The 27,187-nt window shown below is 43.7% G+C and overlaps 1 protein-coding gene across 1 annotated transcript; it reads right to left on the bottom strand.

Annotated features, from left to right (window-relative positions):
• CLUL1 (clusterin like 1) lies at positions 1 to 20,892 on the bottom strand (the record flags this gene model as incomplete). The annotated part of the gene is made up of 7 exons (XM_084888432.1): positions 1 to 220; positions 2,253 to 2,467; positions 7,671 to 7,808; positions 12,202 to 12,631; positions 14,479 to 14,646; positions 19,528 to 19,730; positions 20,787 to 20,892. 7 exons carry the CDS (start codon positions 20,890 to 20,892, stop codon positions 32 to 34), a joined length of 1,449 nt encoding a protein of 482 aa, XP_084744558.1. The 3' UTR covers positions 1 to 31.
• Positions 20,893 to 27,187: the final 6,295 nt, after the last annotated feature.

Below are 27,187 nucleotides of genomic sequence, written 5' to 3'. Positions count from 1 at the left end.
TTAACAAAGCATTCCTAATCAGGCACTCTGCTTACCAAGTTCTAAAATGTTCCTTAAGATGCTGAGCAGCTTTCCCCAGCATGTCGCTAACGAAGTTAGAACCCTCAGAAGTTTCTTCAAGAGGGATCTTGAGTGTGAAATTGGGGGAAGGCAGGATGCTCACGTCTGTCATCGTTTCCTCTTGTTTGGGAAGGTTTCCCTGGAGAACACCTGGAACTCCCTGAGAAGGATTAAACAGTAAAAGATTACTAAATCCCGGTGCACATGCGGGGTTAGTTTAATACCACATTCGTCAGGATAGGCTAGGTTGTGCTGAGGTAACAAATTTGCCCAATATTCCAGCAATTTCATACAACAAAAATTATTTCTCACTCTATACATCTAGACACTCAGGACCCGCATTGACAGAGCTATGTCATCTCATAGCTGGAGCACACAGAACACGTGGCTTTCTTTGTGGCCTCGGTAGAGAAAGAGACTCTTCACTATAGCTCAGTCTAGGAATAACACTTGCCATTTTGTTCACATTTCCTTGCCACGTGGCACCACTGAACTGCAAGAGAAGCTGGAAAACGCGAGTGAGCAAATGGAACATTTGGTGAGGGCTGCTGTCTGTGCCACACACTCTAACATGATGCACCAAGTTTTATACACGTGCGTGTGATTTGTATAAGGATCAGTAATCTGAAATGCACGATAGTTGCTGTCTTAATGAATTCTTAAGTGCATATACTTTGATTTTAACACTTTAAATTTTTCTGATATGCAACATGATGTAACCGTAAGAGGACTATTTGAACTTTTTTTTTCTTTCAAATAAAATCCCTTATAAATAAACTAATGCAAAATATTAAGCAACCTGGGCATGTGCCCTGACTGAGATTCAAACCAGTGACCTTTTGGTTCAACCACTGAGCCACACCAGCTGGGTGAGGTGAAACTTTTAAGGGGATGAGGCAAGCGGGATTGAGAAGAGGGAGAAGCCAGTCAAGGACCTCTAGCCACGGCCTGGTCCTGCAGGGAGCGCTGGAGCATAAGTGGCCCCAAGGGCAGGGCTTTGGAGAAGGTGCAGGCTGAGCAGTTGGCAGCAGCACCTGCCGGAGCTGGTAGCTGGATCCCCAGCAATCGGGACAGGTCACCAGCATGACATGCTGCCCATTACATGCATCTTCAATGCTCTGTCCAGTGACTTTTGTATCCAGGTCTTTTTAGGAACCTGTCAATACTGACCTCACCAGGAATTGCTAGCCTGGCTCATTTGTTTATTAATGTAATGTGTGTCAGGGCAAGGGTAGTCAGGAAAGAAATGTAGTCACTGTTATATATCATGTCAAAGGAGTTATTGATTGAATGTGAGAGGCATGGTATAAATCCATGGCAATATGTTTCTATGTAAAGTTAGTGTACAAATATGTTTAATTTTCAAGGTGATTTAGTAGTTTCATTATGTAAAAAACTAATAAGAGCTATAATTTATAGAGACTCTTGCTTGGTATAAGGAACCTACACTAATCGCTTTACAGATGAGCATTTTAAAGTAGCTATTATTAGTCCCAGCTTTCAGGTGGAAAAACTGAGGCCCGGAGAGGTTGAGGAAATTTCCAAAATTTACTCAGCTGGCTAGTTTCAGAGTCAGCTTTTGAACTCAAGTTGCTGAATCTGAGTCTTCTCTCTTAAAGTCCATAGTGGCCAAGTTTTATTTGTTTATTTATTTGTTAATCCTCACCAGAGGATATTTTTCCATTAATTTTTAGAGAGCGTGGGAGGGAGAGGGAGAGACAGAGAGAAACATCGATGAGAGAGATGCACTGATTGGTTGCCTCCTGCACGTACCCTAACCAGGGCTGGGGAATCTGCAAACAAGGTATGTGCCCTTGACGGGAATTAAACCCAGGACCCTTCAGTCTTCGGGCTGATGCTGTATCCACTGAGCCAAACAGGCTAGGGCTTATCGGCCAAGTTTCTTCAAGGTTACCTGTATCAGTTTATAGCACCACGGCTCTAAGCAGAATTGGCCATCTCTAGATTACTAAATATTTTGTGTTTTAAATTGTTTTTCTTTATAGAGTTTTTTTTTTTTTTCTAAAGACCACATGCACTACATTATATCAAGTTAGCCTAAATACAGTCACAATGGAAACATGAATATCCTCCGACAGTCCCCCCCCCCCCCCCGCCCAAATACACAAGTCAACAGAAAAATCAATGTATGCATATATAATCTCCATATCTGTTCTTGGATCCTCCATTACCTTCCTGGAATTGAAGGTGTTCTCAGTTCCTAGAGTCTGGTTTGCCAGTTCAGTCACCCAGCCAAATTCCTCTCTCATCTTCTCCATCAGATACGCGGTGTCCTCCAGATGATGTTGTGTCACCTGGAGAATCTGGACGTACTGCTGATCGGAGATGTTGACCAATTTAAGGGCCTCATCTACTTTTGTGCGTAGTTCAGGGACATCGGGGCAGTCTAACAAAGAAGAAAGTGAGGTGGTAAAGGAAAAGGTCCATGAGACTTGGAGTTGGGTGATGTGAGTCTAAATCCCAGCCCTTCAGCTTTCTATTTCCAGCCTTTTGACCTTGAGTGAGTGTTCAACGAAGTAACCTGGGCGGGGATGAAATAACGTCAAGTGCCTGATCACACCGTGTACGTTGTAGACTTAACAAACGTTACCCTTCCTTTTCCTTCCTTCTGTGCTGTCTCTGAAAGCCATTAGGGCTGCTCACTGATATTCTGATCGGGACACATGGGGGAACACACTTCCTGCCACCTTGAAGTCCAGCACAATGCTCTTCAAAGCGATGTGTCTCCCTTAGGGTGGAAGCTTGGAGAACAGTGTGGGATTTCCCACGCTCCCTGTGGTGGAGACTCTGTCATCCTGGGGAGGAATGTGCAGCAGGATCTCGCTCAGACCGCAACTGGCACTCTGTAGAGCGAGAAAGAAACCTTTGTGTTTGCAGGCCACTAAGACCCTCCAGTTCTGTGTTATTATGGCCTCACAGTCCATCCGCACTGGGGCAGCGTTATAGGAGCTTGTATAGGTGTGCTGAAGAGCGGGTTAATGTTGTGTGAAGATTATCTGTATATTATGGAAGCTTCTGTGCGTTAGGGCATTTTATTTTATTTTTATTTTTAATTTTTTTATTTTATTTTATTACTTAAATATATTTTATTGATTTTTTACAGAGAGGAATAGAGAGCTAGAAACATCGATGAGAGAGAAACATCGACCAGCTGCACACACCCCATATCCCCCATTGGGGATGTGCCTTCAACCAATGTACATGCCCTTGACCAGAATCGAACCTGGGACCCTTCAGTCTGCAGACCAACGCTCTATCCACTGAGCCAAACCGGTTTTGGCCATTAGGGCATTTTAAATCCTAAGAGATCGTTGTGGTGGAGAAAGACCAGTCTCGATAAACTGACTTGTCTTTTGCTGTTTACTAAAAAAACTGTGCCTTCAGCAAGATAGGAGTGAGGGGAACTCCACCAATCAGAAGCCAGGTGACTGCCTCACCTCAGGTCTTAACCATTGTTTATTAGTCCTTTTATAATATTTTTTAAATCCTCACCTGAGGATATTTTTCCATTGATTTTTAGAGAGAGTGGAAGAGAGAGGGAAAGACAGAGAAACATCGATGTGAGAGAAACACACCAACGGGTTGCCTCCCACAGGAGCCCTGACAAGGGCACGGCCCAGCGGAGCCTTCAACCAAGGTCAGAAAACAGACTCAGCCCTCCACATGTGCCAGTACCTCGTTGGCTAAGCCGATTCATAGGTCAGAAAACAGACTCTACCTCTTAATGGGGAGGATGGCCAAGTATTGTGGTCATTCTGTTTTCAATCTGCTGCACATAGTCCCCTTCTGCCTGCAAGAGGTCCCAGTTCATGCCTGTTGTTCTCAAGTAATTATTAATATTGCCTACATCCCTTCCAAAAGAGATCCAGTTTAATTGACACTTATATGGTCTTATGTAACAGGAACTGGGCCAGTGACCGAAATTCCTCGGTATAAAACCCATGTGCTGACCACCTAGATTAAAAAATAGAATATTACCCAAAAGTTAAAGCCTGATGTGTCCCTTCCATATCACGACCCGTTTACCCCCTCAGAAGGAAACTACCATTTGGAATTTGGGTGTATATATCCAGTTCTGGTCATTGGTAAGGGAAAAGAGGAAAAGAGCCACTAATACTGACTCTGGTGACCAAAAATGTATGGTAAAGGGTGAAAAAAAATTGATGTACAGTGTTTTGGAATCTATTTTATTTACATATAAGATTATAATTATAGCTGTGCTTAGTATTATAACAAAGAACAAGTCAAAAGTTGACTAAAGAGGCAAATTATTTACTGAAAGACGTATGAGAATTGTTTGTAAAACATTCGAAACAATTTAAATGTACTTCAGCAGAATGCATAAACTGTGATATGCTTGCTTTGACTAACATACTACAGTGAATTAATGAGTTACAATAACACGTATTCACATGATTAAATCTCACCAACTGTACTGAGTAAAAAGCCAAGTTGCAAAAGAACAAAAATGTAAGCAGTAACATTTATGTTAAGAAAAAATTGTCCCAAACTTGGCAGTGAGGCAAAAGAATGGCTGTGTGTCCTTGCAATGTCATATAGAACATTCGCTAAGAGGTCCACCCAAAGATTACCTACTTCCCTAGGGAAATGGTCCTTGTTGGATTTACTATTTACTGTTGAGAAGGGCCAGACTCTATGCAGTAATATGTAAATTATGGATTAGAAAGTTGCAAGAAATTTTCATCCAGTACAGATGTAAATTATTTTGGCCTGATAGAAAACATAACTGCAAAAGTTACAGTTTTACTGTCCTTTAGTAATGAACTAATTTTATATCTAATTTTGCAATCTTACTTGAACATTCTGTCTGCCTTTGACTCTAGGTACTTCAGTCTCTCCTGTACTCCTCTGAAACAGCTTGACATTTGGCTGCTTCTCCCATTCCTAGGATAAATTAATCTTGACATGTCCTCATTTTACATTTGTATGAGTCACATTTTTAAGCTTAAACATTATACTTTGACACTGTAAAAAAAAAAAAAACACCATAAAGCTTTGCTACATATGGTGTGCATGCTATATATAAACCACACATGATAAAAATATAAATGAGTGCAAGAAATAATAAACTCCAAGTTCAACATAGCAGTTTCCTTTTAGATGATAAAAAGAATGCGATGTAGAAGGGGCACAGCGGGGACTTCATCCGTTTCTGGTAATGTTTAATTCTTAATCTATGTTTGGATACATGAGGGTGTCTTTTTTAATTTTAAAGAGAGAGAGAGAAACATTGATTTGCTCCACTTATTTGTGCATTCATTGGTTGATTCTTGTATGTGCCCAGACCAGGGATGGAACTCGAAATCTTGGCATATTGGGATGACACTCTAGTCAACTGAGCTATCCAGACAGGATAACAAATAAGTTTTTATTATTTTGCCCTTTATATTCACAATAAAATGCATTTTATAGTGAACATTTTATTTTTATTTATTTATTTATTTATTTATTTATTTATTTGGAATTCCTGTAGAATTTTCTTTTTTTAATATATTTTTATTGATTTTGTACAGAGAGAAAGGGAGAGAGATAGAAAAGTTAGAAACATCGATGAGAGAGAGTTATCAGCTGCCTCTTGCACACCCCCTACTGGGGATATGCCCGCAACCAAGGTACATGCCCCTGACTGGAATCGAACCCCGGACCTTTCAGTCCCCAAGCTGACGCTCTATTATAGTGAACATTTTAAATTGTAGGGGGCACATGAGGACATCCTTTCCTTTATGTGTTATCTTTGCAGCAACTTACATTGCCTGTATGTTGTGTTGTCTGCTGTGTACTACATCTGACACATTATCGGGTGTGTACCGATTATCCGATCCTATATACTGATTATGTTTATACTATATTATCTAATATCTTCATGCTATATACTGATTATGTTTATACTATATTATCTAATATCTTCTGTATTATCTTTTTCTAGTTTTATCAAGAAATGATTGACATATATCACTTTAATCAATGTAAGGTGTACAGCATGATGGTTTGATCACATATATTTTGAAAGGATTCCTGCATTATGTTTAGTTAGTGTTCATCACTACATACGGATAGAATAAAGGAAAAAGAAAATGCTTCTTGTGGTAGAACTCTTAGAATCTTCTCTCTTAACTTCCATATAAGCCACACAGCAGTGCTAACTGGACATCATGTTGTACATTACATCCCCAGGTCTTATTTATGATGTAACTGGAAGTTGGTATCTTTTAACCACCTTCCTCCAAACCCCTCCCCATCACCTGTACTAGTTTATGACAATCAGTGAGAGATTATTCATTAAAGCTGCTAACTGGATGAAAGGAAGTTAACAAAACGTTTGAACGGGGCTATTTTTGTAAGTGGTTAGTATATTAGTGTATATTTTCTCTTATGAAAACTTCTGTTTCTGTGTGCAGTCTCACACTATGACTTAAAAAACAGACACTTGAGTAAAAAGCATCATTACCCCTTCAGACATTTATTTAATCCTCAGAACATCGGTACGAAGCAGCTACATCAGTCCCAGTTTCCAAACGATAGAGCACAGGTGCAGAGAGTCACCCAGTTAGCAATTCAGACAAAATAAGGCCCTCCTGGCTTTCACAAAAAAGTCCAGTTTATATTCAACCTCTTACTCCGAACCCCTAGCCACGCTTGTTTTTAGAATTTCCTTCCTGTAGGGCTTTGGCAAACAGAAGCACCGGAATCAAAAGCTCTTCTTGGCTTTTGTAAGAAATTTTGTGTTCAGGTCCTAGGAGGGTGAAGGAGCAACTTTATTATTATTATTATTTTTTAATTCTCACCCGAGGATGTTTTTCTATAGATTTTCAGAGAGAATGGAAGAGAAAGGGAAAGGCAGAGAGAAATATCGAACCTGGGATCCTTCAGTCCACAGGCTGAAGCTCTATCCATTGAGCCAAACGGGCTACGGCCAAAGGAGCAGCTTTAGTTACGGGAAGTAAAGGGAGGTGAGGGGACTGTGGGCAGAAGGATTTCTCTCCTGGGGGCGAACAACGGCCCTGGTCAGACCCGGGAGAGCAAAGTCTGCGTGGGGCTTGAGAGGAGCAGGCACTTTCCATTTTAAATGCCAATTAGTAATTAGCCTATCAAGCGGGAAAGTTAATGCCACTTTCAAAAAGAAAAAAAAATCACTTGGCTAAAATTTTGCTGACTTAAGGGAAACATTGCCTTCATTGGGGGGGGGGGGGGCGGGCGGCGAGGGGGCGGGTTTCTTTTCTTTCTTTTTTTTCTTTCTTTCTTTCTTTCTTTTTTTTTTTGCAGCAAGAAGGAAGGAGTTGTCCTAATTTGTTAATAGTTCTCTTGCACACAGTTGTGCTTGTTTGGTCTTCAAACCATCAAAACTTCCGCAGGAAAGGGAAGGAATTTTAACAAGGGAAAGAGTGATTTTACCTGGTTTTCAATAATAGAAGTTTGTAAACCACACTGAGCACCTCCATCTGAAAATGAGCTCACTACAAACGTGCGTGAAGGGAAGCAAATAAACCCACGATGCTTGTAAAAGTGAGCTGTTGTCCTTTTCACCTCTGACCAGAATACTATTGAAGCCCTGAGAAAATAATACTTACCTTCCCATAGGTAATCCTGGCACTGTTGGCATCTTGCATGACATTGGGAACAATCTGACAAATTCTGGCCACGTTCTCCACACGCTCCTCTGTCCCGCACAGGCTCTGTCTGTGACCTCGGGCCTCCAGGGTCAGCGTCTGCAGGAAACACAGCGTTTACACGTCAGGGTCATTACAGTCTGCGCTTTCAGGGGGTGGATACAATGCCATTTCTTTTTCTTACCGGTGCTCTCAGAATCTCCTTCCTGTTTTCAATCACAGGAGTGCATGTTGGTGCAACCATATGCTAAGACAACTTGACATCTATTGAAAGCTGTATATATCCTCTAATTCAGCAATCTCATTACAAATCATTATTACTCATCATTACGAGTACACTCCCTTTGCCCCACCCCCAGAAAGAATTTTATTTTCTGGAAGGAATCATGAGGAATTATTAATGGTAACTTGTTCAGAGAGAGACTTGATGGGCTAAAAGAGGACAGCTTTCATTCATTTTGTTCCTTATGAATTCTTTTAAATTAAGTCTTATTTTTATCACTATTATTTCTGATGTCAGTGGGGTTAACTAAATAGGAAATTGTACAGAATGGCTCAGTGGTTGAGTGCTGACTATTGAACCAGGAAGTCATGGTTCCATTACTGGTCAGGGCATGTGCCTGGATTGTGGGCTCCATACCCAGTGTGAGGTATGCTGGAGGCAGCTGATGGATGATTCGCTCTCATCACTGATGTTTATGTGTCTCTCCCTCTCCCTTTCCAAAATCAATAAAGATATATATATATATATATTTTTTTAAGATATATTTTTTAAAATATGGCATTGTAAACCACTTTGCTCTTTAGATTTGAATTTAAAATTTTTAATAATTATTTTAATTTTTAAAGTAATAATTGAGAAATATATTGAAGTTTCAAAGATATTAAAAATGTTTGTTTCTTGCCAATCAGTGATTCTCATCATTGATGTTTCTAGTTCTCTTTTCCTCACCCTTCCTCTATGAAATAAATAATATATATACCTAGCACATTAATATATATATATTTTAAATGTCTGTTTCTTGCCTGGCCAGCATTTCTCAGTGGTTGAGCAACCACCTATGAAACAGGATGTCAAGGTTCGATTCCCTGTCAGGGCATATGCAGGGGTGGCAGACTTGATCCCCAGTAGGGGGTGTGGAAGAAGCAGTCGATTAATAATTCTCTCTCATCATTGATGTTTCTATCTCTCTCCCTTCCTCTCTGAAATCAATTATATATATATTAAAAGGAGCAAAGTGCAAAATATCTTCTCATTAGATAAATTTTCTAGAGGCTATAGGTTTACTTTTCACTTACTACTTGTCCAGCAAAGTGATGGAAACCACATGTAAATATCCTCCAGCCTCTACCTGCCTATCCTATATAATAAAACCATAATATGCAAATCGACTGAACGGTGGAATGACTGATCACTATGATGCACACTGACCACCAGGGGGCAGATGCTTAACTCAGGAGCTGCCCCCTGGGGGTCAGTGTGCTCCCACAAGGAGAGCACCGCTCAGCTAGAAGCCAGGTTCACAGCTGGCAAGTGCAGCGGTGGTGGTGGAAGCCTCTTTTGCCTCCGCAGCAGGCTAAGGACCCCTCGGGGGATGTCCAACTGCCGGCTTATGCCCACTTCCCATGAGTTGGCCTAATCCAGCAGTTGGACATCCCCTAAGGGGTCCCAGACTGTGAGAGGGTGCAGACCGGGCTGAAGGTCTTACACCCCCGCCCCACAGTGCACGAATGTCGTGCACCGGCCCTCTATTTTTTATAAAGAGTCCCCATGTGTTCATCTGGGAAGAGAATGTCTACTTTGTTGAGCTTGCCCCATACCACCTGGTTAGGGTAGGGTTACTGGAGAAAGAAGAGTATAAAGATATAACACTGGCTATTTTGTTTTTTGTTTTTAATGTTTGAGTTTATAGGGGACCCTGGATCTCTAAGTTATCACTGAGGTGAAGGGGGATGAGGGGCAGGGGGCAGGGAGCCCAGGAGCCAGCTGAGAGTAGGGGCTGGAGCCAGAGTGTGTGGATGGGGGGAACCTCTTGCAGGCTGGTGGAAACGCACATTCTGAGTTGGCGGTGGAGGAGGGAGTTGCAGTGGCTGGGAAATGGTTTAGATTTCAACTGTCTGAGTTACTAGTACTCCTGTGCACATTTGAATGTAGCTACCCATGTGTAGGATTGCTACACAATGTGAAAGCTATGGGGAGGAGGAGGGCATCATTTTGCTTCAATGAACATGTTCTTCATTGTTGGACTATTGTTCCAAGACAATAGATAGCTATTTAAAAATGCAGGCAAGCCGAAACCGGTTTGGCTCAGTGGATAGAGCGTCGGCCTGTGAACTGAAAGGTCCCAGGTTCGATTCCGGTCAAGGGCATGTGCCTTGGTTGAGGGCACATCCTCAGTAGGGGGTGTGCAAGAGGCAGCTGATCAATGATTCTCTCTCATTGATGTTTCTAACTCTCTATTCCTCTCTCTTCCTCTCTGTAAAAAATCAATAAAAATTTATTAAAAAAACAAACAAAAAAAAAACGCAGGCAAAACTTAGCCAGTATCACCCCCGCATTGATATGTGTAGTGTGTTGTCCTTATGTTGTCCTGGATATGTGGGGAACTTGGGATCTCAGAACGGAATACCAGACAGAACGCCTGACTTACCAGAAAGGTCCACCAGACCCTGAAATAGAGCCTGATGACAATTCCAGTAACGATGGCTGTTCTCCTCGCGGAACAATGGGACGGGAAGGATGTAGTGCTTTTTTTTTTTTTTTTTTTCCTGGCTTCGGTTTCTGACAGTGAGAGGCAAACCCCTCCTCCATAGAGGCCTGCTGTGCAATGTCATGGCAACTTGGAGAATCTGATTCAAACGTTGCCAACTACAGCTGATGCAATTGGAGAATAGTCAGCTAGAAGGAGTCCCTTTTTTCCCTACATACAAAAATCCGCCTATAATTAATACATACCAGTGGATGAGTGCAGAGATTAGTATACACACATGCAATCATCCTCACAATCTATGCCATAAAATATCCATCAACTCAAAAAATATCCTCCTGCTCTCTTATTTATTATTATCATTGTTGTTATTACCAAGAACTCTTAATATAAGAGCTACCCTCTTAGCAATGTTTCAAAGTATCCGATAGAGTGCTATGAACCATGGGCACTAGGCTATGCAATAGATCTCTAGGACGTATTCCCGGTATATAACGGAAACTGTATTCCCTTCGACCAACGCCTCCCCATTTCCCCTTCCCTCCTGCACCTGGCAGCCACCATCCCACTCTTTGCTCCTGCGAGTTTGACTAGTTTAGGTTCCTCATGTAGGTGAGCGCATGCAGTACTTGTTCTTCTGTGTGTGGCTTATTTCACTTCACACCGTGTCCTCCAGGTTCCTTCATACGGCCATATTTTACTTTTCGTGTCAGAGGGGAGGAGCAGCCTTTTACGTGGCCTTGTGGTCTGTGGGAAATAACTCCAAGGAGACGCAGACACTACAGGTGGCCCATGCGGCCACTCTCCTGGCTGAGACGCTGCGCCCCAGCCACTCCACAGAAGCCCGAAGACGTTTTCTCCTTCTGCCTTGAGACATAAGCAGAATTGTTTCCCAAGAAGAAATATTAAGACGTGGGCATAAGCGATATTGGTAGAAGGCAATTCTTTTTTTTTTTTTTTTAAGTTCTCACCCAAAAATATTTTTCCATTGATCTCTAGAGAGACTGGAAGGGAGGAAGGAGCCGGAGAGAAACACACACACACACACACACACACACACACACACAAACACACACACACACACAAACATTGATTGGTTGCCTCCTCCCAGCGCTCCTACTGGGGCTGGGAACCTGCAATCGAGGTACGTACCCTTGATCTGGAATCACACCCAAGACCCCCTCAGTTAGTGGGCCAGTGCTCTAACCACTGAGCCCAACCGGCCAGGGCAGTAAATGGCAATTCCCATCTTTCACAGAAATTCCTATTTCTGTAGTTTTGGGGTTGCCTGTGAGCATTCCCTGTGGTTCTGCGCACACCTGTTATGACGTAAGGAATTACGGTAGCGATGAAGAGGAGGCATAAATTAATGGCCTGGTTTTCTGGGACACTCAGCTTCTGACCACCTGGGAGCTGAGGAGACCGATTTCAAAGAAACTCCTCCCTGTTCCAGCGGAATCGAGCTGAGCATCCACATGAGTTTTAACGAAGGAGGAACCCTCTTCCCCTGCAGAGTTCTCACCCTACCAGCATGTTCTTTTCCAACTTCTTTGATACTTTGTTTGGATGACAGAACAGCCCCAAGGAGCTCTGCAGGAGGATGGGAGAGGGATGGTGTTTGGCAGCTTTCAAAACTTCTGAAAGGCTCTGAAACTCCGATTCTCCAGAAATCTCCACTCTCAAAACATAGTTATAAGGACTTGGGAATGTCTAGCACCCCCACAGCTACATAAAACCTGGCCTTAGTATGAACATCTAAGTGGAAATGACCTTGTCATACTCGCCTTTGTGTTTTGGCAAGGCCCCCGTGGCCGTCAGGGTCTCGGTGAGGGTGGTGCTGATTCTCCGGTAAACGGAGAGACCGAACTCGCAGAGCAGCTGGAAGAGGCCGGGGATGGCCCAGCTCTGCACGCCGCCGGCTTCCTTGGCTGGCTCTCTGACTGACGCTGGGAAGAGGGAAGGCTCCATTGCGTCTGTATCTGACGTGAAATACGACCGAAAGGCCTGGTCGAATTCCCGCTCCCTCTGTCTGAAGACGTTCAGACTCCTGTTAAAGAGAAATCCCACGTCCGCGGCCAGCTGGCTGAACACGTGCTCTAGGTGGGCCACTTGTGCATCTTCCCCCGGCACCTTCTCACCGACGGGGCGCGCTCTGCCGTTATCTTCGCGGAGAGGAAACAGGAATCGATACATCTTCCTGAAAAGCTGTCCAACCTGTGGGGTCAGGGGCAGGAACGGAATAGAATTTTATTTTCTCTCTGGGCTATTTTTGTTGTTGTTGTTGTTGTAAATTTTAAAGTAAACTGACAGAAGTTCTAAATCGAGAACAAATCTGGGCAGACTAGGAACAGGCGATTGAAGGGAAGATATTTCATTAACACTCTCTCGTACAGGCTTCGGTTTGGACGGTGGAAACAGGGTCTGAAGTTCCTTCTGGTTTGTGTTTGCCGATCGAAGGCCTAAGAAGGCCAAGTTTTCAATGTTGTTGGCAAACCACAGGCGGTGGCCGGTGGCCGGTCCAAAGGGTAAAGGAGGTTCTGGTCTCACCTCTATCCTAGTGTCTTAGTTCTCTCTTTCCCCTTCGGGGGAATGTCATTCGTGTCTTTATGTTCTCCTCCTTCTCATCTCATCAAAGCAGTCACACAGAAGTGTAGGTGTCCAGTACAGCTAACCGGGTCACTTAGGACGGTTGCTCATTGCAGTGAGCCAAGCCCTCGGAGCTGCCGTGAAAGGAATGGAGCTCTAATTATAGAACTCCCTACTCTCTGGGAAGAGAGTGTATGTTCTCCTTCATCTGTGGGACAGCTAAGTCTGTGCCGGGACATAACTGCCTCTATAGGATAGTGACATGGCAGCTACATTGCGTGTTACCGAACGTATCAGCTACGGAACGTCACTGCTGCGGCATCTCAGTGCAGTTCAAAGAATTCTCCGGAAATTATCTTAGAGGACTCATGCCATTCTCAAAAGGTAATCTGGGTGGGTCGTCTGCCTCTCCCTCTGCCAGCTTCTGTTCATTCACCTGAATCCACTTGCAAAAGCAAAACTTTAAGGCACCAAGAAATGTTCCTAAGACCACACAACTGGCACAGGTAGGCATGGTCTCCTGACTTCACGCCCGTTCTTACTCCGCCGTAATCTGGTGTATCCGAGAGTGGCAATAAAAACGGAGCAGATGCAATGAACAGCGGAGGCAAATTAACCTGGCAGACGGATCATCCTGAGGGTTGTTCCCTCGGTAATTGGGCATGGCACTGCCACGCCAGGAGCACACTCTAATTAGCGCGCGCTCTGCTGTGCAGAGGGAAACTTCACTCCGGTTCATATTCCGCTCACTTCGTGAAGGGGGAGGGGAATCCAGGCAATAGAGTAGGAGACTTTTGTGGGGCAGAGCTCATGGTATTCAGGTCACCTCCCTCTGCGATTCCCTCTGCCCAAAAGACAGCCGGAGGGGACAAAAAAGAAAACACGCCAGTCCTGTAAGACACGCATGGATAGGCTCAAGGGGAACATGAGGCTGTGTGTGTGTGCGTGTGTGCGTGTGTGTGCACACGCATGTGTAAGATGCCATGGAAGGCAAGCCAACCGAAGGAGAGATTTAGGAGGCAGAGAATGTCTTCATATGTTTGGCCTCCAGGGGAAAAAATTAGCAGCTTGAAATCAGAGACCATAATGCTATTATTTTGAGAATGTAATTCAGCAACATTTATTGGACATCTATAGTGCTTTAATGAAGATAAGTAAAGTATGGTCCCTGCCTTTATAGAGCTTACAATCTAGTGGGAATGTGTTCACAAATAATAAGTACAAAAAGTGCTAGGGTGTCATTCATACGGTGTCCTTAAAGGGAGGGACAAAGACTGAATGGCTGTTGTAATTTATAAATTGTGCAGGCCAGGCGAATCATGCATAAACATGGATGTTAGATTCTAGATCGCAAAAGGCCAATATCCTATCAGGCATCTCTATTCTAAATATTAATATAAATTTAAAAAATTTAAAAGTCAGTTGAAGAAAATACCTTAAAAACTTTAAAATCTTAAGCTCTTTTATTCCCTTACCACATTTCCCACAGAGGACCAGTTAGGCTGGTACGTTGTATGAAATCTCACACAGTCACTTTCCAAGCAAGATTTGCACTCGTCCCAGGAATCTGCCAAAGACTCCTGGCAAAGCCTTTCTTCCTCTTCCAGATGTCCTTGAACTTCGTTCATAAGTTTCCGGGCCTCCTAATTAAAAAGTGGAAGCAGACATCCTATTTGCATTTCATGACTCTACGTATACTTTAGTTGATTTCACTCTTTAAAAATAACACAATTCTAGACCACTTCTTCAGGCCGCTAGCAGCCGACAGATCTACCCCAAAGAAAGCTTTCTCTGATTAAGAGCACTGGTGGATTCCTACAGAAGACTGTGAAAAGCTTATTCATTCATTCACTGGGTACTTACGGAGTGCTTGCTATGGAATAGACATTACTAGACGCAGTCCCTAATTTGGGGAACAACGGTAACATGTTTACTTGTCTGTCTTTATATCTAGTTCTTGAGGGGTGTACGAGGTAGTCTTAAGGCTTAGAAAGCTGACACATTAATCTGTTTCAGTTATGCTGCCTTTACATTTTGTAAGTTTTTAACACTGCGAGAAAGTGCAGTTCTTGTATATCAAATCAGGCCTTCCTATTCATAATTCTAATAGTGGGGATGCTACCGTATATGTTTTGCTCCTTCATTCTTCTTGTCCATATTCCCAGCACTCCCTCTTGTGGTGATTTGCTGCACTTGGCCAGGTCCCACTCTGGGTGGAAAGGAGCCCAGCAGAAGTGACACTGTCTGTCCCTCAGAACCTCAGCCCTGTCCCCTGAGCTCCTCTCAGGCCCTCAGGCTGCCCCCCCCCCCCCCCCCCCCCCCGCCAGTCCCCTGGCCTCCCTACAGTGCGGATTTCTGCAGGCAGGCTCCCTCCGGGCCGAGATGTACTTCAGGGGAATTGTGGGGAATAATGGACCAGCCATTAGAAGATAGCGGCAGAGCTAAGGGCCACCCCCTTCAGTGAAAACTATACGAGGAAGCCATTTTTCTGAGCTTAAACATAATTTCAACTAGTGAAAAAAGAAGACTCCACCCTTTTCTGGCCCAGAAAAACACCTGGGCACCGATGACCCCCTGCATCTCCTTTGCTGGGCTGGCATCGCTCAGCGGCCCTCATGGCAGCATTCGGAGGCTAAGCCAGGTGGCATGTGCTATGTCCCGCAGTAGGACTGGCAGGGCCCAGCCTACTACATGTGCCTTGTGACCCAGACAGCGTTTTGTTTGTTTGTTTGTTTGTTTGTTTGTTTGTTTTACCTCCTTTGCAGAGTAGTTTGAGAACCCTACATCTTCTCAAGGGAGGGTGCCTCACCTTGACTCCCAGCTTTTCTCAGTCCCAGTTTTAAATAGTCTGCTCATTGTCGTCATAAATCTAACTCCCAATATGTCCAGTTCCCAACTACAGCCACTGTGTGCCCTCGGGCAAATGGGAATTAAAAATAGGATCTCCCTCTTAAGGTTTTGTATTAAGTGAGAGAAGCCAGCAAGGCGTTAAGCAAGTTATTTGTAGTGTTTCCCAGGTTTCTCCCACCGGCCCCCAAGAGCGTAACAGAAACTAACACCGAACCACGCCCCACGTTTCGGTAGTGAAATGTCGCCCTGGAGGGAGCAGGTCTCTGGCTGAGGAATGCCTGCCCATTCCTTCCATTTCCCCCTCAACGTCTCACCCCTGGACAGTCCGTATCAATGCCTGTAATTGACAGCTTATTAAAGTCCCGTGTGAACCTGGAGGGGGGGAAACTAAGCCACTCTAGGGATTTCCCGTTTAGTAAGTTTCCGAAGTTCTCACTAAATATTGATAGGAGGGCACTGGGGAGGGGGTTGATATGATGCTGGGTCAACTGAGGATGGGAGGTGCTCAGTACTGGGAGATGGGGGCACCAACCCCGTCTATACCAATTCATAGTTTGCCTAAAGTCTCCCCTATTCTGGGTTTAAAGTGATTTTAGGAAACTTAAGGTTAAACAAGTTTGCCTTTTAAAAGATTAACATTTTTAATTGAGTGTCCAGATCTTAAGAGTGAATTTTTATACAGTAAGAAAAATTAAAACTTTGAGTCCTAGGATTCTTTAGGGCCAGAACTGCAACCAACCCCTGCTTCCTGACCCACCCCAACTGGACCATTCTCTTTATAGGATTACTCCTTGGCTTGCCAGGAGGCTGGGGAAAGGGAGAAACACAGAAAGCCACTGGGTCCCCCGGGCAAAGCACCAGCTGACTTTCTCCCCATCTAGCCATTCAGGACAGTGATGCGTCAACCCCGTGGTAAGCAAACTGCGGCTCGAGAGCCACATGTGGCTCTTTGGCCCCTTGAGTGTGGCTCTTCTACAAAATACCACGGCCTGGGCAAGTCTATTTTGAAGAAGTGGCGTTAGAAGAAGTTTAAGTTTAAAAAATGTGGCTCTCAAAAGAAATTTCAATCGTTATACTGTTGATATTTGGCTCTGTTGACTAATGAGTTTGCTGACCACTGCTTTAACCTGTTAACATCTCAAACCACAGTTTCCTTATTTGTAAATGAAAGTGATGATTTACCCAGGTGTTGGAAGAATTATTTGTGATAGTGTTTTATTTTATTTTTTAAAATACATTTTTATTGGTTTCATAGAGGAAGGGAGAGGAAGAGAGAGATAGAAACATCAATGATGAGAGAGAATCATTGATTGGCTGCCTCCCACACTGTGGACGGAGCCTGCAACCCGGTGATGTGCCTCAAACAGGAATCAAACTGTGACCTCCTGGTCCATAGGTCACCTCAACCGCTGGGCCACGCCGGCAGCAGGGCGCACGTGACGATGTTTGGTGCGTGGCCTGTGAGTGATATTTGGTGTCCTTCGTCCCAGTGGCCAGGCTCGCAAGGTCAGCGGGGAAGAGTGAAGCTCCAGAAGCTTCCACATTCTCCTCAGGAAGGAGTTATTTTTAATTTCCTAAAAACCTTTTGCTTGCTGCCAGAAGGAAGGGGGGCTTTCAGCTGCTGGCCAGGCAATCTCCTTTCCTGCTAGGGCCCCGGCAGGATGTGGGGGTGAAGGTGTGTGACAGGATCCCTCAGCTCTGTCGCACGGGCTGTCCAATAGCTCGCTGGCCCCGGGGCCACCGTGCGGGGAGGGGAAGAATCCCAGCAGCCACCTGAGACTCATGGCCTCCACCTTCAGAGGCCCAGGGAGGAAATACTAGAACTCCTCTTTGTATTTTTAAATTTAAAAATTGACTCTGGGGAGGAAACCTAGGGAGTTGTTTAATGAGTATAGAGTTTCAGTTTCGTAAGATGGAAAGAATTCTGGAGATTGGCTGCCCAACCATGTGAATGTACTTAGCGCTTAAAAGTAATGAAGATGGTAAACTTTATATTATGTGTATTTTACCACAGTTTTTAAAATTATTTAATGAAAACGCGTTTTAAAAGTAATTTTCCCTTAATGTTAAAATGTAAAACATTTCCCAAGTTCTGTTTGTTAAAGTTTTGACCTCCTCTTTGATTTAAAGGGTAATATTGGAAAACCATTTAAAAAAAATGTTTAAATTGTTTTGAGTGTTATGTTAATGGTTAATGCTATTAAACTATGAGCCATGAAATGTCGATAATTTAGAAATGTATTGAGCTTCATAATTGTAACATATGAACAATTTTTAACATTTTCCATGGACATTTGAATATATACTGAGTGGCCAGATTATTATGATCTCTGAACACATAATAATCTGGCCACTCAGTGTGTGTGTGTGTGTGTGTGTGTGTGTGTGTGTATATATATATATATATATATATATATATATATATATATATATATATATTTATGCCCTGTGCATAAATTTGTGCATGGTTGGGGTCTGGCCAGCCTGGCCAGGGGGAGGGGACATGAGCAGTTGGCTGGCCTGCCTGCTGGTTGAACTTCTGGTCAAGGGGACAATTTGCATATTAGCCTTTTATTATATAGGATATACACTGAGTGGCCAGATTCTTATGCATTCAGAGATCATAATAATCTGGCCACTCAGTGTAATGTGTATGCTCTGTTGGCAAGATCCATGGTTTGAACCACAGCTGTCAGGTGAAGGTATCTGAATTAAAAAAATGATCAGCCTGATGTACTATCTCATCCCGTGGTGCTCTCTGTGGTGCTGTGTCAGGCCAGTGCAGGAGCCGACGGCTGTGCGGAGCCTGGGGAAGGGGGCCCTCACATTCCAGACGCACTGACACAGGCCTCCTCTCTCAGCTCAATTGCCATGAGCTGGGTTTCAGAAGACTCGGTTACATGATGGTTTTTATTGTCTAGCTTTAACTAAACTAGCCCTCACTAACAGGACAGGAGGCTAAAAACCCAGCAGGTTATGAATAATCTCAGCTCAGCAAGACACAAAGCAAACGGCAGAGCTGATCCTTCTTCGTTCTGCGCTCTTTATTGGTGACAGATAAAAATCTGATGATCTAATCGGCTCTGGCACATGGGCTAAAACATTTCAAAATACCTAGATTATTTGAAATACAAACTTACATTCCCCCTAGCTAACCACGAACCTCATCCTAAGTGTATTTTGTGCCTTGAACTACTAGTAGGTGGTAGTAACTCAGGTTTTTAATTTATAAATTAATATGCATAATGTTTAGGAGTGAATGCTAACAAATGTTTTTGGAATAGGGATAGGAGATTAAAAAAAAAAAAAAGAAAAAAAAAAAAGAAAAAACTTTGTGGACCTCTGATCTGGCCAAAAACTCCCTGAATATTTCTGACTCAATATCCTAACTCAAAAGGAACTAAGGATAAAGCCTTTTTTTTAGAAAGCAGCATTCCCAAACAGAGGTGAGTTCCCACAATTCCCGGGTCTGGAGCCGTGCAAAGGCCTATTCTACAATACAAGGAATATGTTCTTTGAAGACATTTACAATGTCTTCAGTAAGATCTGCTCTTAAAAAAAAAAAAAAAAAAAAATCTATTATTGAGAGGGTGGGAATCATCAACTGCCCTTGTAAGTGCAATATTTACGGCCTAGATATGTTTAAGAACAGATGTTATTTTCAATTGCTGTACCTGTTTTTCTTCTCTGCATTTCTTCAGGGTTGTCATTAGATTGCTATGTTCCTCCTCTCTCCTTTCCATCACGATTTTCATCTGCTTCATGCCAATCAAAGCCTTCTTCACCTCCTCATCAGCACCCATATCGCTAGGCTCAGGAAAACCTGTAAGATATGTTTCTGCTTTTTTCTTTGAGATCTGATCAGAGTACAATGTATCTGCATCAAAATACAGCAAATTCGCCCATTTTACCCCGTGTCTTCTAGATAGATAGTTAATTGTTCTGTTATAGCATCAGATGCTGAAAGCAGATCGTAATGAATTAGCTGTCAGCTGCCACGTGGACCCCACTGCCACACGGATAATACTTTCTGTTCCTCACTGCTAAACTCCCAGACAAGTCAGAGTTCATTTAACCTCAATTTTGCCATTTTACTCAGGGTCTGTTTTCATTTATCCATTTTATCCCTTTCACTTAAAGCTCGGGTGTGTTTGTATTAAAGCAAAGTTTGCATTTTCTTCACAATTTATATTCAATACCCAACTGGGAACCTCAAACACAGTGAGCAATTTCCCTTTCTCTCAGCTTCAATGACTTTCTTCGAAAGTATCTCATTTAATGCAAGATTCTTTAATAACCTCCTAGACATCTCTTACACATTTTAATAATCCCGGAGTGAGTATAAAATTCATTATAATTCTCCCCACAATAGCCAACGTGGCTTCCTAACGACCTCATTCTTGCCTTCAAATTTAGATCCTCCCCTAAAAGCAACATTTTAACTGACGAATTGTTCTAAGGGTTAAATACCCAAAACATATATTAGCAAGCGAAGGTCAGCAGTTAACTAGCACAGACCAACCAGACTCCATGTCATTCTAACCCATCCTCTCCCTATCTCAAGAACAACCGCACAGAATACTTTGTTTAAATGTTTCGAATGCTAGCAAAGAATTTCACTGTTCATTAAAACTGTGCTCAGAGGACACCAAACATCTGGACGGTACCAAGAAATGCAGTCAGAAAGTTGGCAAGTTTTATCTGTGTGATAGCAAACATCTGGATATAGGAATGTTCTCTGATACTCCATTGGAATTTTCTATTTTTATCCAGATGGTTGGCGTCAGGTCTCCTTGGTTTGAATGCCTAGAGGACATCTCACCAGGAAACCAGAGGGCCGTCATGAATACGGTTCTCTCTCCCCGGTAAATCCCTGTAGGTGCCAGCAGGACACGCAAACAGGACACGGCACAGACAGAGAAACTAACCATACCCTTCAGGCGCCCGTGGACAGCGGCCTTGTCCCTCCAAGTGGGTGCACAGGGACCACCTTTCAGCCACAGCAGATGCACAGCGAGCACCAGGAGTGGCAGCTTCATGCTGTTCCTGCCAAGGAACAACAAACCCGAGTCTGATGCCTGCCATCAGGGTAGTGTCTGCTAGCAGCCACTGAAACACATGGTGACTCAAAGCATTTTTCTGTCAATTTTTCTTTATGACTTTATACAATTCAGAGGCCTGAGACATAGGGAACCTGAGATATATATATATGGCAGCCAGGTCTCCAGTTGGTTTACATCCTTTATGACAGTTAAATAAGGTCACCATAGGAAGTACGTGAAATGTAAGGTAACGGATAGTATGGCTCACAGCCCTGTAGAATCCAAATTCCATTTTATTTCCTTGTCAACAGTGAACTCCCCCAGACCCAGAATTAGCTAAAATATACCCCTCCAATTTTGAACCTCAAGTGAGTTTTCACCTAGATGGTTAAATACTTATTTTTTTACAACTTTATTGTTATTATTATTTTTTATGGAACAAAGCAGCCTCCCACAGTTTCTCCTAGTCATAAAACCCATCAATATATATAAATCATTCACAGTTACATGTTTTCCTTCTTAGATATCAAATTTCCTTTTAGATTTAATTTCATATACATTAATTATAAACACTTAAAATGCAAATGGTTATAATTTTATAAACACTTAAAATGCAAATGGTTAAACTTTACAAAGGGAAGTTAACTGACTTAAAACAACTGTATGCTTTAATAAAGTTAAATCTATAAAACATCAGTCTCATAAAACATTAGATTACCTTAACTCTTCCCAAACACACAAAAAAAACCTTCCATTATTTAGTCAATATTAGAAATGTTTTTAAACATAGTAATAAAATGACATCAGTACTAGTAGTTAAAAAGTTATCATATTTTACATACATCTACATCTATTATTTGAACTAACTCTTCTCTTTCTATATGATCCTATTTATTAGCAAATGAAACTTTTAAGTATATTTACCAATAACTTTGCAGTATCTCTCCAGTGAGGTTACCATCAACTCCTTGAAGGACCTTCACTTTTCATTCGGGTCAGGGATTTAGCCTTGTTCTATGAATTTGATGACACAGTCCCTAATCCTATTAACCTAACATTTTGAGATTAAGAATATGGTTTAAAATTTGTTAGGACTTAGAAAGAAACGCAAGAGGGCGCACTGTGCACATGATCAGGAACAATGTGTTACTTTATTTACACAAGTGCTTTGGTAGAACTCATTAAAGCCTTAAAAAAAAAGTATATATATATATTATTATCCCGGAAATTTATGATATATATATTCCTAAATAGACAAATATATTTTATTGTAAACATAAGCAATAATATGAAAGAGATTATGTAAACTCTTAGATAATACACTGAAGATTATTTATATAGTTGTTTGGCATTTTTGGATTAGATGCAAACACATTTTAACTAGATAAAGTCATAAAATTTAGCACATAAAAAAAGCAATAGATAAGTATTTCAGCCTCACTACAATTGGGTAATTGATTAATTTAACTGATAATATGACCTCTTAGTAATCCATTTAAAAACAATTTAGTTGTTAGTCACCATAGCCAGGTATAGAATCCACAGCGATGGGTCCCTCTGGCTACTGAAATAGGAAGATTGTCTTGGGCCCCTTTGGAGGCCCTGAGGGCTTAGCCAATCCCTAGTGATTATATGACCAGTACTTTCTAAGCGGGTTAGATGGACAGTTCTGAACCCGTCTCAAGGTCCCTGAGAAGTTGGTCCTTGTGTTGGAGCAATCTGTAGTCTGCAGTTTATGTCTGCTCCACCTGGGCACTGGGACGGGCAAGTACAGGACTCACTCAACGGCCAGCACACACTCCGTTTCCGCTGTTTTAGTTGGAAACCTCTTACTGCTATTAGAAATAAGGTCAGCTCAAAGCAAAGCTTGAACTAGGATGTTGAGTAACCTTATTGAGCAGCTACAATTCACATCTATAAACAGAGGCGTTCTGTCCTGAGAGAGGACCTGGTGGCCAGCGGAGGAAGCAGCCCTGCAGGTATTCTTTTTAAAAATATATTTTGTTGATTTTTTACAGAGAGGAAGAGAAAGTGATAGAGAGTTAGAAACATCGATCAGCTGCCTCTTGCACATCCCCTACTGGGGATGTGCCCGAAACCAAGGTACATGCCCTTGACCGGAATCGAACCTGGGTCCCTTCAGTCCCCAAGCCGACACTCTGTCCACTGAGCCAAACCAGTTTTGGCCCTGTATGTGTTCTTCTCAGGAAGAGAGAACACTGTTCTGAAAAAGCCAGTCACAGGAGATTACCCAGCACCACGCTGACCCCGGGAACTCTTTTCAGTAGTTCGCTGTTGACTAAGCGTGGGCCCACTTGAGGTCATTCACAGCTGACATCCGCACAATCTTTTGCAACAAGCCCAGAATTTGTTGAAAATGGAAACAGTCATTTTGGCAACTCAGTGTCTCGCCCTCTACTGGCAGGCAGACTTTTTCTGTAGCCCGTGTCCCCCCTCTTTAAATGTAATTTCTGAGAACAGAACTTTATTGCTTACTGGTACTGATTACTTTTTAAAATATCTTGAAGCTTTTAAAAAAAATATAATTTCTTCCTCTAATTATTTCATCTGTTTTCACAGCTGTCATTTTTGTACTTAAGATTAAGCAATACTTCATACAAATCCAGTTACTTTCATAATTATGACATCATGACATTCAAGATGTAAGTGGATTGTAAAATATTATAAATACCTAGTTGGTAACTAAGGAGACCTAGAAGCAAGGCCATCACAGTGAGAGGGGAAAAAAAAAAAAAAAAAAGGCAGCAGAGAGAGGCATGTGGTATCAGCTGAGAAATAGAAGAATCAGACAGAGGGACTCCGAAATGTCAGGCTAAGCTGCCAAGTTCAGTCTTGAGCAGAGTTTCTTAGGTGTGTGGCATAAAGGACTTGCCAATAAGTCACCTCCGACCAGATTTGCTTCCCCTCTCCCCCCCTTTGCTTTAGGCCCAGACAGACAACCTCTGGGTTTCTCCTTGAGACCCTTCCTTCGCAGTAAGAATGGGCTGAGCTGTTTGCCCACCCAACTTGCTGCTGGGCCACATATTTCTTTCTTTCACAATATTTGCTGAGGATCTGCTATCTGCCAGGCACTTACAAGACAGTAGACAGCTGCTTAGTCCTCGTCCTGACCTTTTCCCCCTTGCCCCACGCTTAGATGTTTATATTCCCCAGGGTTTTGTTCTTGGGGACAATGCCAAGGTACCCTCTTTGGGTCATGTGACACGGCTGTCTCTCTGACCACATGGCCCACAGGGATTTCATTCAAAGTTCCAGTCCAGCCTTCTCTCCTCACGCTCATCCTGCCATGATCTCCCTGTCGCCAGATCCAGACATTTGGGAATCATCCAATCCAACTCGAAAGAAGAGGGAACTATATCACCCTAATTCATTCTGGGTGATGCCTGGGACAAGGAAATATTTCACTGTCATAAAAGCTATTTTGGTAGAGGTAAAAAGAAGGGGGAAAGCAGTTACCTGCTTTCATTTGGCTTAGAGAAAACAACGTTCTTTACTATACACCAAATAAAATATCAGACACCACACCACGTAACCGCAAAACTTTAATACACTGTGCTCAGACACGATATTCAAAGACGAAACTTTCCCAGTACGTGCAAGTCACCTTCTGAAAGATGAACTATTCTTATCGCTGCTGTTGTGGAACGTGGTGCCATTCTTTCCCTCGGCGTCTGACGCTGGTGTTGGTACCTGCGAGAGGAAGAAATGACATCTCAGCAGGCCGGGAATCAGGAGCGTAGCCCGATGCCCACCTTCAGAATTCACCACCAGCGGATGGCTGATCCTCCCAGCCCTTCCTCCTCGGGATCTCCTGGACGTCTCTCCTTCTGGACGCCAGCCCTTAATATGCATCTTACTAGTACTGGGTCCCCGGGCTAACTGTTGTGCTGCGAGCTGGTGCACCTCCCCATCACTGCCTCCATGAGGAGCAGCTGTGCAGCGGGCGGTGCAGGGAGACGCCCAGCATGAGGAGGCCATCAGCGCTGCTTACCCTGTGCGGCCTGGCCTCTGGGGAACCGGGGCCCCTCTTCTCTGCTGGGACTCCATCACCCTGTCGTGAAGGTAGCACCTTGGTTTTACCATGAACTTCCGCGGTGGGGCGCTGGCTTTGGGCGCACAGTTCCTAGCACCTCCTGGTCCAGAGGCCCTTCCGCGCCCACTGCCAAGGCCTGGGAAGTCCTCGGCCTCGTGGTTTCTTCTGGGGCGGGGGTGGGGGTGGGGGTTCCTCGGGCCTGCGGCTGTGGCCCCTGGGCACCCCTGAGAGAACAGGCTGTGGGAGCTGGAGGAGCTCCCTCCTGCCTGCTGATGTCGGTGCTGGGGCGGGGGAGGGGGCCCTGGGTAGGTGGGGGGGGGGGGCGCTCTGGCTTCATGGGGAGAGGCGTCCCAGCTGGAGCGCCCCCTTCACCTCGTGACCAGAATGCACAAGTCCCTGTGTGAGTTGTTTTATATATATATATATATATATATATATATATATATATATATATATATATATATATATATATATATATATAAAATTTTATTTTTTATTTTTTGAGAGAGAAAGGGAGAGGAAGGGAGAGGAAGAGAGAAGCATCAATGCTGAGAGAGAATCATGGATCGGCTGCCTCCTGCACGCCCCCTACTGGGGATCCAGCCAAACCCACGCATGTGCCCTGATGGGGAATCCACCCGTGACCTCCTGGCTCTTAGGTCACTGCTCACACCCGGGGCCCTGGGGTGGGAGTGGGGGGCCGGGCTGAAGGAGGCGGTTTTGAGACGGATCTTATCTACAGAGCAGCCAGGAACCTGCATCCAGTCTCCGGCCAGGACCCCGGGCCTCGCCTGTGCCCACGCCAGCTGCACCTGCTCTTGCCTCAGTGCACAGTCTGGTGGCCAGCCCGCCTCTCCTCTCACTCCTGCCCCGTCTGCGGGGCAGCCTTCAGCTTGGCAGAGTCTAAGGTCGGTCTGCCGCTGTCCGGCACTGTTACAGTTATGATTGTGTGAAGTGTGTTTAACATTTAGTATTATATATAATTCAATACCTAATATATTAATCTGTTATATTTAAGAGTGAATATTATACCTAGTAACTGTGTGAATGCCCCAGTAACGGAGTGAACACCCTAGCAATTGGGTGGACACCCTAGCAACTCCCGCCTGGAACCAAAACCGTTATAAGCCTGAAACCCACTGACAAGACACACTGAAGACCCATTGGTGACCCCTACAGAGAACAGAGGAACGCCCAGAAATGGCTATAAAAGAAGCAAGGTTAGAGGCATCAACCAGAGACGCCCCAAGGCTCCTCCACTGAAGGTCGCTCTCTGCTCCCCTTCTCCGCCTGCCCGAAGCTCTGCCTGAGCTCCATTGAACTCTCCGTGAGCTGTGAACCTCGAGGCCTCGATGGACGCCCAGCTGCAGCTGCAACCGTGTCCTGAGTGTGTGTGTCTGTCAGCGTGGGTCTCCGGGTAGCTTTCTGTGCCTGCCACATTTCCAGCAGAGCTGAAAATATTAAGGAGAAGGATACCATCTAAAGCACATGTGTCAAACACAAGGCCCGCGGGCCAAATCCAGCCCGCCAGGCCTTGCAATGTGGCCCGCACCGCGCTGTCATCACTGCACTCCGCTGTCAGTTTATGACATTGTCAGTTTATGACTGTTCAGTAAACCATTCGGCCCGCGATTTAGGCTGGATTTTAGATTTTGGCCCCTTCTCTGATTGAGTTCGACACCCCTAATCTAAAGCAAGGCTTCCATTACAATGAAACCAGGCTCAGGAAGACCAATAGAACTCACATTCATACAAGTTCAGAGGAGGCACCAGGGCATAAAACATGGAAGGGCAGATGGACTCTTTACGTGGCAGCGCTGCAGGGCATATGATAAAGCCAGGCGCAGTGGACAGAGCAAGGAACATAATGAAAAAAACAAACGGGTGACAGCCATCCTTTTTTATGGAGTGCATTTCAAGAAGAAAGGTGAGTACAAAACAATAAGATATTTTGAGAGATCACATGAATTATTTTACAGTATATTGTTTTGATCTATTTTATCAGTGATTGTTAATCTCTTACTGTGTCTAATATATAGAGGGGGTGCAATAGCGTCCTGTTGTGGACATTCTGAGAACAGCACCCTAGTAAGGGGAGAGTCGCAATAGTGCCTTCTTGTGGACACTCTGACAACAGCACCCTGGTGAGGGAGGAGTTGTAATAGTGCCCTCTTGTGGGCATTGCTAAGTGAGAAAATGGTGAACGAATCCTGCAGCAAGTCTATCAGCAAACTTTTG

Source organism: Pipistrellus hanaki, assembly GCF_964339955.1.
Source record: "Pipistrellus hanaki genome assembly, chromosome: 6".
Classification (NCBI taxonomy): domain Eukaryota; kingdom Metazoa; phylum Chordata; class Mammalia; order Chiroptera; family Vespertilionidae; genus Pipistrellus; species Pipistrellus hanaki.
This window is presented reverse-complemented; position numbering and strand designations above follow the sequence as displayed.